The following is a 14,234-nucleotide window of genomic DNA, read 5'->3' as shown; positions in this document are numbered from 1 at the left end:
TTATTGTATGTATGATTTACTCGCTGTCTCTTCTTGAACTATTTTTTTTTAACTCTGAAGGCACTATTTGGTGTCTTACCTGACTAAAAACAGTATGGCGGCTGGTTTTATTTAACTATCAGGTCAAGATGACATCGAATAACTAAGGTCGCCTTTTGGATGTCCCACCTCTCGAGGAAAAGTGGTAAAAGGCAAATAGCCTGCTGACTAATTAGTTGCTTTCGTCTGCTTCTGTGTTTTGAAATTTTGAATGCGTTTTGTTTTTAGGACAAAGTATAATTAATTTTCCATGTTACTTGTAATAATGATAGTAATAATATAATAGTAATAATAGGCTGTTTTTTTTAAAAATGCATTTAAGTAAACTCTGTTCACATTTATTTAATTAATACATTATTTAAATCAATTCATTATTGAAAATTTGATTCAAAAAAGATTTATACAACTTATTTTTGTCATTATTTTAAATCAGTTATAGCTCCATAATAAATATTACTAAAGCAGTTTTATCTTCAGACAACTATTCCTTGGAAGTTGCATATTTTTTCAATGTTTCTTTTTTAGTAGGAGGTTTTAAGGTGACTAGGGCGACCGTTGAAGAATGATTAATAACACAAAAACTTTAATATATACGCACATTTTTTTTATTAAAAATAATGTGCAAACGAAAATTATTTTTTATATATAAGAAATAATTTTCGTTTGTGCACACACGACATTAAGTGTCCAGACAAGAAGAATATAATATAAAAATTCGAAAGGGCGTAAAAAGAAAATCTGCTAATAAAACCTTTTATCATAGAAACACAAATTATACATATAAAAGACAAAAATACCAACGGTTTTTTAATAAAATTACAAACTTAAGATATTTAAACATGCTTAAACAATAACAAATAAAAATATTTCGAAAGGGCATAAGTACAACATTCAAAATATCATCAAAAATATTCCCAGTGATGTAAACTTAGAAAACATTTTCATAATTTTTCGTTTAATGCTGAACTTTATGAGATATAGCCTAAGCCTTTTTTTACTAAAAAAAAAAAAAAAGCATAGCTATTCGTAAGGCGCATAATGATAAATATAACAAACACTTTAATTTAATGATTAAGGCGTATTTCACTTATGTAGTTCTATTTCATATGTTACACTATTGTTACACTTCCATTTTGTATTTTACACACATCTCTATGGAGTAGGCAAAATTTTGTGCTTCATGATATGCTTGTATCCAAGGTATACATATATCTTTGGCATTAAGGAGTCAGTGAGTGAGGGATGAGCATGAGTATATACCGGATAATTACAAAAAAAAATTAACATGTATGCAAATCAGCAAGTTTGTGAGTTCGCAAGTACCTCTACGAGTGTGCAAGTATGTGATTGCGAAAACATTCAAAAGTTGTTAACACAGACATGCCATCGATCCCCTACAATATACCTGATAGTTGCTCTTTTCGTTGTCCTCAGATTGTTACACTTTCCATTATGCTCTGATGACTTCATCGCCTTGACTTACTCTACAGGATGTAAAGGAATTTTCCTTCAGTAATGTCAGGACCGTTCTCTTCGGTTCCACGTTCCACGAGAGTCACCAAATATTAATGAACCAGGTCCACTTGTTCCCAACTCTTAACAACGGGAAGCCTTCTTTTCACAGACGAGAGAGCCAAACGCCCGATCGTGCATCTTCGGTTTTTTTTGTTCATTGTAACTCATGATAACTAATGGTCAATTAGGTTAGGTTAGCAACATTATAAATACTTTAAAACATTGTGGACGGTTGATTTGGTTAGGATAGCTACATTAAAGATACTGTGAAATCATGTAAACAAAAAAGCGAGCATGAACTTCGGGGAACTTCGGGTATGGTTCTCTCGTCTGTGAAATGAAGGCTTCCCCTTAACAACTCCCTAATGAACAAAGCGCATCCAGCCCGAAAAGTGCCGACAACTTTTGTTGGTGTGGAGTTGTTATGTGTGTTAACTTACTGTCTGTTTCACCCTTGGATGGCGGGCGTTTGTGCCTGCTCTTACTCTCCGTTGCACCCTCGGGCGCCGGACGACAGAACTCGCCCCCTCTGCACGGGCCAAGGATTCGAAAACACGTCGCCAATTACCAGCGGCTGCCTAACATGGCAATCTAGGTCGCGACTTCCGGGCGACTTAATCAATCTTAAGTAATGACACAGTCCCACATCCACTGCATGTGATCTTGCATCAAGCTCGGTATTGCCTTATACTAGGCTTGCCGTGCAAGTCTTGACACATCAAGCTTATTAAACTTTTTTTCTTTTTACCATTAGGCCTGAGACTTACTGAATTTTTATCTGTTTCTTGTCAACGAAAGCTTGTGGTGAGAAGCAGGCTTTCTGCAAGCTTGACACGTGGAGACTAGTTAACTTGAATCAGACTTGCTGAAACTTGCTGGCCAGTCATGGATAGCCCGATTCAAGCTTGATTCAAGAATTTTTTTACTGTCCGGGGTCGGTCTGCGAGTGTGAGGTGGTTGGGAAGTGGTTGCTGCTGTGCAGAGCTCAGACCACTTATCATTATTATTGCTTACTGCTCTTTTGCTTTCAACCACATGATTTTATGCGTGTCACTTTCGCTGAAGGTGATAACTGGCAGTTTCATAATAATTTATCTGTATTTAATGAGTAGAGACCGGAAAAATTCGCGGGTTCAATGACCTTTAGGATAGACTCCAATATCCTTTACACACTCGAGCAAATGCCAACTGTTCATTGGCTGCTGACTTGTGAGTCGTCTCGACTGGGTGGCCTGTGATTCGACACTTCTATGAGTGAGGGTCTCTAATTGGCCCTCAGTCCTCCAAATTAACATTGGACCAATGGCAGAAGCAGCACTAAAGTATAATTATTTGAATTATAGCATAGCACGTAATGAACCCGCGAATTTTTCAGGTCTTTAATAATGAGGAGAGATAGGAACAGAAAGACACAGTCTTGGTTTAAACCGTGCTTAGGCAATAACAAAAATTTGTAACATTCGATTTTTAAATTTTGTCTGTGTTGAATCATAAAATATATATTTTAATGAAATGTCTGAAGTTGATAATAACTGCCTGTCACAAATAGTTTATCCTCTAAAATCATTGGCTATTAGGTTTCTCTGGGATGGGGGTAGAAAAAAAAAGGGGGGGGGGGGCATTCCATATCCCCCATCAGGCCCATAGCCCACAGGCCTACCGCTTAGGTTCCTCTCCAAAATATTTGGACCCCTTTCAAAAGTGGCCCAGGGCCGCTGCTCTGCTGAGCGGGCGTCAGGAGTCTGTGCCGTTGCTCCCAGACTAGACCCCGCCCCGCGGTCGCCAGAAATAGCGACGCGGGACACCCATCCCCCCCCCCTTTCCCCTTCAGTCACCCCCTCCCCCCACCCTCCTTCCTCATGCCATAACAATCCGAGCGCCCAGCCTCCAGTGCTCCGCGTTTCCGCCCGTGCCAGCTGCCCCCCTCCGGGATCGGCGGTCCATTTGACAACCCCGCCCTCGTTCTGGTCTTCTGATACCGTAACACCCCCCCCCCCCCCACACTCCTCCTCCTCCTTTCCCGTTGTGTCGGTGACGACACTACTTCGACCACGCCCACCGCCTAGGCTTGGCTTCATCCATCGTCTTGTGAGAGACTGCAAGTTCTTCCACTGCGGTTCAAGAAGAAAAACGTACGTTTTGAAAACCGCTTAAGATGTCCAAACTGATGTCCGTTTACGAAAAGCTTTTTTTAAGAATGTGCTGATGAAGGACGGGTGGCTATGCTTTCGTATCTAGCTTTTTTTAAAATTTTTTTTTAGGAGTGAAAAAACTTGCTAAATGCGTGTTTTCTCAACAGTTATTATTTACACCTGAAATACTCGGTAAAGATTCTTCGAAAGCACATTTCTCCGACATCTAATGTTACGGTCACCGCTCGAATTTCAAAGTTGTCACATGCACGCCCGACGAGAAGACTGCGCGCCAGTCCAGAGGAGACACCGCGCTAGAAGCACCAGCGAGCGTCGCGCTTATCGTCCCGCCTCAATAACTCAGATACGCCCGTGACCGGGCTGACTAGGCGGGCTCCTTCCTGAAAGGTTTGAGTCGTAATTTCTAGACGCAGCACATTCGCTGGAGGACAGCTTATAGGGGGAAGAGTTTTGTTTTCGTGCGGTCCTTGAAGGAAGAGAGAGTCTCCGCGCGTCGGAATATCTAGCAGAGGTGTAAAAGTAACGAAAAAAAGCGTACCCGTATGTATTCGTTACTATAACAATTAGTACTCGTTACTATCGTATCGTTACGTTACTCGTTACTTCTGATACCGCATAAAATGCTATGTTATGTTGCAGCAACGAATCGAGTCGTATTGCGTACGCGTACAGCATGACGTCGCGTAAATAATAATAAATAGAATATAAAAAATTAACAATATTTGATAATTAATAGTTTTTGTTAACCAAGAAACAACTAAATATCATTAGAGATACTTTTTAATATTATCTCTTTTCTGATAACAAAAAAACGTGAAAATACGCGATTATAAAAAACAAAAACATACATATTTATAATTTGTAAAAAATGCTTTCTTACGTTGTTTCTGTTCCAATCTCAAACTTTGTCTACACACACAATACCTTTAATAAACAGTAAAAAAAACTTGGACGACGAATTTCCAAATTATACTTTACTTAATAAACAAACATCATTCTTTGTAACGTACGTTTTTAAATTCATCGAATAAGCGCGCGCAAGCGTAAAACATACGAAAAATGCTAGTAACGAAATGCATTCGTGTGTAACGTTACTAGATGGCGCACCCGAAACTCAGTACCGAATACATACGGTTTGCCACAGCTCTACTAGCTAGCTACACACAGCAGTTTCTTGCGCGTGCAGAAACTGCGCCGCCGAGCGCCTGGTGAGTGTCCAAGGGAGACCCGTGCGATGCATGCGAGACACAGGCGGAGACGCACCACAACGCCGAAACACCACAACGTCGAACGTACAATAACGCCGAAAACCATAACGCCGAATGCCAAATTGACTACAATGCCGACAGCTAGAAAACTGCTGTGTACCACAACGCCGAATTACCAGCCGAAATACATTAACGCCGAAAAAAGTCATTGCAGGACTGCCACAAAGGTTAGGTTAGGTAAGGTTAGGTAAGGTTAGGCTAGGTTAGGCTAGCTTAGGCTAGCCTAGGTTTGGTTAGGTTGTGGTATATTTTTCGGCGTTAATGTATTTCGACGTTGTGGTACACAGCAGTTTTCTAGCTGTCGGCGTAGCGGTCAATTTGGCATTCGGCGTTATGTTATTCGGCGTTATTCTACGTTCGGCGTTGTGGTATTTCGGCGTTGTGGTAACGACCCGATCCAGGCACAAAGTACGTACCGTTCCAGGCTTTCTCGAAGGGGGGGGGGGGGGCGGGTTGAGGAAGGGGTGTGGGAGTCTTTCAGTATTCTCCAGGGACGTGTGTCATCTAACCTCGCTCGAGTGTCCTCACGTTGCAAATACACTACTTGTAATGCGGATCTCGGACACGAAAATTCAAACGTAGAATTCTTTAAAACTACGCAAAGCGTTACAAATATATACCTACTACACTTCGTGACGCGAATCACGCGTAGTTTCCGCACCCGCCGCTAGAATTCGTTGCCATCATTCCGTTTGCGGAGCGAAAATTTTAACTTTATAATCAAACGGTTCCGATAAAACCAAAAAAAAAGATTTGAAACAAAAATACTGAACCTCTGCTTTGGACTGTATCATAAGGAACCGGAATAATTAAAAAATGTAGACCTTTAAACTGCTTCTACGATTGGTCCTCAATTTATCTCAAGGCCTCTCTGGGCCAATGTAAAACACTGGGGAAAAAAAAGAAGGCAGTATTGAATCATAAGCATCCCAGTTAACATGTCTCGCCAGTCATTAGCAAATGAGCAATTGTTATTTTTTTTTCGAGATATTATAGTATTTTGTAGTCCATCCTAAAAGGCGAATTTTTCAGTCCCTAAATACATATAAAAATTTTAAAAAAAATTCGCGGATTCAATGACAAAACTCCACGATCCCGTTTTTTTCCCCCGGGATAATCCCACCTGCTAATTGGCTACTGACTCGTGAGAGCTGTTATCTAGGAGGCTTGTGATTAGATACCTCTTTCGATGAGGGTTATTCATTGGCTCAAGAGTCATTCAGGTAAACCGCGGTGCAATACTGAAGCAGCAAAAAGCTAAACGCATTTGGATTCTGGCCTGTCGCGAAATGAAACTGCGAATTATTCCGGTCTCTACATGTATCACATCACCAGACTATCGGTCGTTAGTCGCCCTTGAACATGGCATGCCGAAACCCAGAAGCCAATTAGTAATAAAAACGCCATTATTGTTTTTTTTTTTGTTTTAACATGCTAAATATTTTATTGTGCAAAAAGTTATTTTTATTTGAATAACAATGTCTTTTAAAACTATCTTTTTTTTTTTTACTGACAAGTAAATCATTACTTTTTTCTGAATAAGGAAAAGCGCCAGAAAATTCCTTTGTTTGACGGTCAAAAATTACAGAAGTTAACCAGCTTTGAACTCGTCTTAAAATGAACTCAGTATTTGAAGCCCAGCATCTGGTTTTCTAGCTTTTACCATCGAATTACTCATGGATATTTTACCATTGAGTTGCAGAAACTGTGTAGGGAAGAAAAATAAGCCACAACCATAAAAATAAAGAAGCACAATAATGTAACGAGAATAAACTATCAAAAAATGTCCTGGAAGCAAAAAATTTCTCATCCAGTCACTTGAGACACTGTTGCGCCGAATTCGCGGCGCTCAGATTGAACTAGGCTGGCCTGTTTTACAGCTCACCGTATCCAGAGCAGGCGCTCCCCCCATTCTCCTCCTTTCATCCCCTCCACCACGGCATCCTTTTTTTTATCGCTCTGCAAACAAACAAAGGCGTGCTCATTTTACAGTAATGGCGGCCGAGCGACATTCGAACACCTTCTCCATCCCGTTAACTCCTCCAATTAAATTAACTAAATATTTTCCCGCTTCTTACATCGCAACAAAATTACCGAAGCCTCTTTTTTTACGTGACAACGTATAATAAATCGATGAACGCCGGCTGCACGCACGAAAAAGTGCCCCGTTGTGCACATTGTTCCGTTACGCTGTGTCCCGTTACGGACATTGTTCCGTTACGCTGTGTCCCGTTACGGACATTGTTCCGTTACGCTGTGTCCCGTTACGCTCATTGTACGCTTGCGCCGCATGTATCTCTCTTCCACTCGACTGTTTATAAAGTGAAGTGAAATGTTAATGTGGTTTTCATTGCTTATTACAACAACAATTTCGGCAATAAAGGTGAATTATTCTTGCATTTTCAAACTCTGATTACTTGTATAATTTCAAGTATTTATTCTTTTATTATTAAAAAAAGTAGCATCTGTCGGCGAGTGCAGTAATAATAGGTTATGTTACAATTGACTAAAAAATTATGGTGATTCATATAATTGATTATAGATATTTGATTAAAGTTTATTTATATGAAAACTTGTTCATAATTATATTTAAACTTTATAGCTAAACGCCAGTTTTTAAAATTAATTACAAGTCATCTACACGTGAACTGTTTCGTCGACTGTTTATAAAGTGAAGTGAAAAGTTAATGTGGTTTTCATTGCTTATTACAAAAACAATTTCGGCAATATATGTTAATTATTCTTGCATTTTAAAAATCTTATTACTAGTATAATTTCAAGTATTTATTTTTTTTATTATTAAAATAAAAATGATTCAATTTTATTCATAAAAGTATGCAATCATTTCATCGATGTTTTGTTATGACGTTGTCACGTTAAACTATCGTCCGTAAACCGACTTTAGAGACAACCAAATTTTTTTCTTCTTCTTTCGGTCTCGACTCGTAACGGTAGTTTGTGAGGAGCAAGCACATGTGTGATAAATAAGTCACGTGTTCATTGCTTCTGTCCAGGTCGCGTGTGATTGGGCCACATGTTTCCCTAGGTGCCTTTTCATTGGCTCCTAGTTAGGGACTGGAGCGACGTCTGTGTTTCGTGATCGGTTGGGTTTCTGCCAGGTGTATGTCTACTGTTACAACACAGATACACAATTACACAATGTTATATTAAAATTAGGATGACATCCACTACCTATTTATAGTTACAATTTTTATTTTACTATTATTTAAATATTTGACAACAGACTTAGTGAAAGATGAAAGTAATATCAGTTGCCTTACTAAGGCTCTCCAAGAGCATTGAAAGTGTAAGTGTCCTTTTTTCCCAAATTTAAAACTTTACTGACGTTCGATAATCCAGCGGAATCACTCATAAAAGCACCGGCATGGTCGTTTTTACCCTATCTCCACGGTCTCTCAAACCAAAATAAATAACATCTACTTTTCTGGTGACACATCGAAGCCAGTGGTCGGTTGGGAAAGAAGGAAAGAAAGAAAAAGAAAGGGGGAGGTGTGTGTGTGTTAAGTTTACATCAGCCACTGTCTGGCTTGCTCCCTCGAGGCGCGGAATCTGGTGTACTGGGATTAAAAAAAAAATGAGGGTGTGAAAGGGGGAGAAACAAGGGGGGGGGGGGGGGCAGGACAGAAAATAGAAAGGGTGACGCCGAAGCGGAGGCCGCTTTGTGAGTCTCGGCGGTGACTCAAAAACCGCGACTCACAGTTGACTACTCGGGAAACCGACTATTCATAGACCTCCGGAGTCCGAAACGCCCGAATTATTCGGCTTTCTTGCTTCGGATAATTTTTTTTTTCTTTCCCGCCTGTTGAAAAACTGAAAGACATGTTAGGAGATCACGTGCGTAAAACGAATAAATCTGGGCTCATCTGTAGCCTCGTCCGTCCGTGACATGTACAGCCAATCAGCTGGCGTTCAAAATTCCATCCGTCCGTCAGTCAAAAATCCCTGCCAAGCTTTAACTTTCCACGGACGGGCGGACGGATGAAATTATAACCTCAAAAAATGTCTGAAAAGCTTTATCTTTATTTAAAAAAAGTTGTTTTATTTTTTTTTTAATTGTTTATTTGTTAAGCTGCTTCCTTACTGTGTTTTTAACTTGCTCACGAACGATCGTTGAATTGGTAAACCTTTGCAAGATAAAAATTCTCAAAAAATATGAGCTTTAATAGTTATTGGCAGCAACCAAGTAGAAACGTATTATTTCCACGGACGTAGCCATATGGGAGGATTAAAAAATTGGCTGTCTGTAAAGTCGGTTTACGGACGATAGTTTAACGTGATAACGTCATAACAAAACATCGATGAAATGATTGCATATTTTTATGAATAAAATTGAATCATTTTTATTGAATTATCACTATTTTGTATGGATACAAATAAATAAGTGAAATGAAACATACAATTTAATTGATAAATTTTATTTTATTTGCATTCATTAATTCAAATATGTTTATTACTTTAACGAAGAGATTATTTTAACTATAACTTTTATACATGTTTGCTATTTAACTTCTTCCAATCTGTTTTATTATGTTAAGGATAGAATGATGATAGGAAAAGTAGGAAACGAATGGGAGTGTTTCAAGGATGATGTGAAGGAAAATGGCTTACCTAACGCCAAGATGCAGTCAAAAATAATATATTTACGCCACGGACTCTGCAACAATGCTAGGAGGAACGGGTTAGCAAAGAGCAATGAAAATGTTACATTTAAATGCATGAAAACAGAATTACGCCTCGGACTCGGTCGCAATGCTAGGAGGTTCAGGTTAGCAAAGAGCAATATAAAATGAGCGTAACGGGACACAGCGAAACGGGACAATGTGCGTAACGAACACTTTTTCTTGCGTACAGCCGGCGTTCATCGATTTATTAGACGTTGGCACGTCAAAAAAAAGTCTTTGATAGAATTTCACAATTTTATCCACCTAGTTACACAAGGTTACAAATATATTATTTTGTAAGGAATTTTTTCCATAGTGGGCTACAATAATGCACACATATTCCTCCTTATCACAGTCTGACATGCCTCTCACACACAAAATCCACAGGCATTATGTTTCCAAGTAGTCTATATTTAATTCCGGTTTGCACACCTGTTTTTTTTAAGCATTTCCTTCATACAAACTTGAAATTTAATATATATACATATACATAAAAAAACGTTTTTTGAACGAATCCTTCAAATAATTGCCTTCAAAACAAAGTATTAAAACAATAAAATAATAGCCAAAATTTGAAATGTTCTTTTTTTTTTTTTTTTTCACAAAACCAAATCATTGCTTAAATTTCCATGTTCAAACGGTGGAGTTCTAAAAGCCAACAATTCCCGGGAAGTAAAAAAGTATCTTGGCTTCTGGGTTGTAGCCGCGTCCTTGGCGAATAATTCACCGACGTTTTGGTCGACATTGCAGTCGCCATCATCAGGGAGCTGGTAGCCTGAATTATTCGCTCAAGGACGCGGCTAGAACCCAGAAGCCTAGCTACTTCAGACAATGGCCGTGAAAGCCTACGAACATTATTTAACCCGGGAAAGTCAATTATAAAGAAAACTTACTCATTAAAAATAGAGATGTATATAAGTAGTGGTTAAACCGGATGCTCCCTCCTTCCCAAAATCCTGGCTGCGGCCTTGTCGTGACGGACGCGCGGATGGGAACGCACCACAACGCCGAAACACCACAACGCCGAACGTACAATGACGCCGAAAACCATAACGCCGAATGCCAAATTGACTACAACGCCGACAGCTAGAAAACTGCTGTGTACCACAACGCCGAATCACCACAACGCCGAAATAAATTAACGCCGAAAAATGTCATTGCAGGACTGCTACAAAGGTTAGGTTAGGTAAGGTTAGCACACAAATTCATTCAGTTGTTTTTCATTTTGCTCCTTCCCCACAGCATCATTTTTCAGGCGTTACTGTATTTCGGCGTTGTGGTACACAGCAGTTTCCTAGCTGTCGGCGTTGCGGTCAATTTGGCATTCGGCGCTATTGTACGTTCGGCGTTTTGGTATTTCGGCGTTGTGGTGACGACCCCGCGCGGATCATCGTGGACCGCTCAGCTTGTCGGCGGACGGACGGACGCGTGACGGATCACTGAGGCTCCAGCTTCGGACTCGAGGATGTGACACCTCCGTGGGGTGAACTAGGACCAGGGGGGGGGGGGCCGCTGGGATCGAGGCCCGTCCCGACGTCTCGAAGAAGAAGACGTGTTGTTAACGGGAGAGGCTGGTCGAGTCGTTAACCCGGAGACCGAAGAGCGGGTGGTTAGCAGTCGTAACGAGCACGTGTCTGCCTGAACACTGTGTTCACGAGTGGTGGTGGTGGGGGGTGGGGAGGAAATCACAATAGCGGTGCAAGCCCCGTTTAAGGCGCCGCCTTACTTGGACATACACACACGGTTTTCAAATGTATGGTCTCGAATACGTTATTTAATAGTTTCAAACAACTTTTGAAAAAAAAAGCGGGGGGGGGGGGGGGGGGGGGGGCAGTTTAACTCAGGAATTAAAGTTATTAAGTTAGCATAAAATTAAAAAAAAAAGTTTGGTCTCGGGAAGGACTATCGACCCTGAGCCCCCCCCCCCCCCTTTTTTTTTTTTTCACTCAGTTGCAAAACATGACATTCAGTCCCCCTTTCGAAATAAGTCAGATTAAGGCTTAGGACATTTTTTTCAAATGTATGGTCTGGAATACGTTATTTAATAGTTTGAAATGACTTTTGAAGGGGGGAAAAATTTTAAATCTTGAATTAAAGTTGTTGAGTTAACGTAAAATTAAAAAAAAAAAAAATTGTGGCACGGGAACAGCTATCGCCCCCTGAGGAGGGTACCCCCTCCTCTTTTACCTTCTGGAGCCGCGCTTGGCTGTGGATTTTTTTCCCCCCGTGAATTCTAAGTAGTGTGTCTGTGAGCTATATGTGGGCCCCGCCGCTACGATCCACCTTACTGCCAACCGGGGCATTTAGTGTGTGTGCGAGAGGCCAGAAACCTAGGTTTCTATGACTCGCTCGCCGCATAGTAGGTAAATCAAGATGCACCCCGACCCCACACGGGTGGGACGCCCGAGAAGAAGACACAGACGAAGTCATAAAGTTTTTAAATTAAAATTTTATCAATTTTTTTTCATAATTTTTTAAAAAAAAAATTCACGATTTTCTTGAGTTAATTCGGTGGAATGTTCTAGAAAACACAATGGCGGAAAACAAAAGATGGCCGCGCGGGGTCAAAGGTCACGGTAAAATCCAAGATGGCCTCCGGAAGTGACGTAATCCAAGATGGCCGCCTGGATTCCCTGAACCCCCATGCACCAGGACATACCAAATATACCGGATCCACACGGACGGGAGACAGGGCGAGGGCACGGCAGGGCGAGGCGTGTGTCTCGGGGGAAAGCCTAGGATGCACATAAAGTTCTGCCATTCCCGATTACACCCGAACAATTCACCTTCGGCCAACCTCGGGTTTATTTATATATATTTATATTTCTCTCTTAATTTTTAATGTAGCTATACTAACCTAACTTGACCGTCCGTAGTGTTATAAAGTGTTTTTTAATGTAGCTAACCGGAACCGACCACTTTTTAATATTTGAATTCATTTTTTCGTGCGCAAAAAAAAAATTAAACAAAATCCCCGAAGTCGGCCGAAGGCGAATTATTGTTGGGGTGTGAACGGGAATGGAAGAACTTTATGTGCATCTTAGGTCTCCCGTGTCTCGGGCACTGCGACAGCAGTGGCGTAGCCAGGATTTGTGTATGGGGGGTGTTAAGAAGCATTCGCCCCCCCCCCCCCCCGTATTAAAAGGGGGGGGGGGGGTCCTAGGAGTCCTCCCCCGGGAAAATTTGAATTTTAAGGTGTAAAATAGTGCTATTTTAGCAGTTATCGATACTTAAATTTAAATATTGTAATGGTAAAAATTTTATTAATTTTAATGTGAGATTTGTTTGAGTGATGAATAAGAAATTAATTAAAGATTTGGTGCTGGGGTGGGGGGGGGGGGGTTGAACCCCTACCCCCCCCCCCCCCCCCGGCTTCGCCCCTGCGTAGGTGTGGAAAATGCTTAAACAGCACCATTTTTCCGTGGGAGGACCCCCAGACCCCCCCGCTTTATTGGTGTGGTATGTGCAAAAAAAAAAGAGAGAAGGTGAAGGGGGGAGGGGGCGCATGAATCCATTCGTGCCCCGGGTGCCAGAGACTCTATTTGCTTACGTGACGGTGGTGGTTGTGGTTGCTTGTCCGCAGAGCCGCGAGTGGCTGCAGCTGAAGGTGCTGGAGGCGGAGCCGGAGCTCGCCAGGCTGGGCGCCAGCCTGCAAGAGGCCCTCGAACTGCAGAGGGCGCATGACGACGTACTGCTGCAGCTGCAGGTAGCTACACGCCCCTCGCAACTCGCGAACCTCGCCTGTGTACACTTCATAGCCTAGGGACCCGAAAAAAATTCGCGGGTTCCTTACGTGCTATGCTAAAATTCAAATAATTATACCTTAGTGCTGCTTCTGCCATTTGGTTCGCTGTCGATCTGGAGGACTGAGGGACCAATTAGAGACCCCCCCACTCATATCAGTGTCGAATCACAGGCCACCCAGTCGAGACGACTCACAAGTCAGCAGCCAATGAACAGTTGGCATTTTCCCGAGTGTGTAGAGGACATTGGAGTCTATCCTGGAGGTCATTGAACCCGCGAATTTTCCGGGTCTCTATTTACAGCTAGGGACCGGAAAAATTCGCGGCTTCAATGACCTCCAGGATGAACATCCGTAGTTACACGTACACTCGGTCAAATGCACACCCACTCATTGGCTGCTTGCTGTCTTGTGAGACGTCCCAGCCGTAGCAGCCTGTGATTCGATATATATGTTTGGTCGGGTGTTTCTCATTGGCCCAGAGTCATCCAGGTGAGTTGTGAGCCAATAGCAGAGGCAGCACTGAGGTATAACTATTTGTATTTTAGCCCATCGCGAAATGAATTCGCGAATTTTTCCTGTCTCTATTCATAGCATTATGTTATTACAATTTGAAGTTTTTTTTTTTCTATGTGTTGTTCAGTTGTGTTACGATGTTAACGATTTTTCTGAGCTGTGTCTTTCCGAATAAGCTAGGGACACCTGATGTTTTTCGCGCAATACATTTCGAGTCGAGGTATTTCACAAAATGCTGTAGCTTTTCTCCTGTGGTTATTGGCTGAGGTCGGTGAGACGGGGCCAATGAGAATGTGGTCACCGTACTGCTGCACCCTCA

General features: G+C 41.5%; 1 protein-coding gene across 3 annotated transcripts in view; it reads left to right on the top strand.

The window, feature by feature from the left end:
- Window positions 1-14,234, top strand: part of LOC134538266 (titin) — a 381,555-nt gene that overhangs the window by 198,286 nt on the left and 169,035 nt on the right. For all 3 annotated transcript variants that reach the window (XM_063379427.1, XM_063379428.1, XM_063379429.1), the window contains one exon: window positions 13,241-13,363. In XM_063379427.1, coding sequence (XP_063235497.1) covers window positions 13,241-13,363 — 123 coding nt within the window. The remainder of the gene's footprint in view (window positions 1-13,240; window positions 13,364-14,234) is intronic.

Source organism: Bacillus rossius, chromosome 13 (assembly GCF_032445375.1).
Source record: "Bacillus rossius redtenbacheri isolate Brsri chromosome 13, Brsri_v3, whole genome shotgun sequence".
In the NCBI taxonomy this organism is placed as follows: domain Eukaryota; kingdom Metazoa; phylum Arthropoda; class Insecta; order Phasmatodea; family Bacillidae; genus Bacillus; species Bacillus rossius.
The sequence above is the reverse complement of the archived record's forward strand: the minus strand, read 5'-3'. Positions and strand labels throughout refer to the sequence as shown.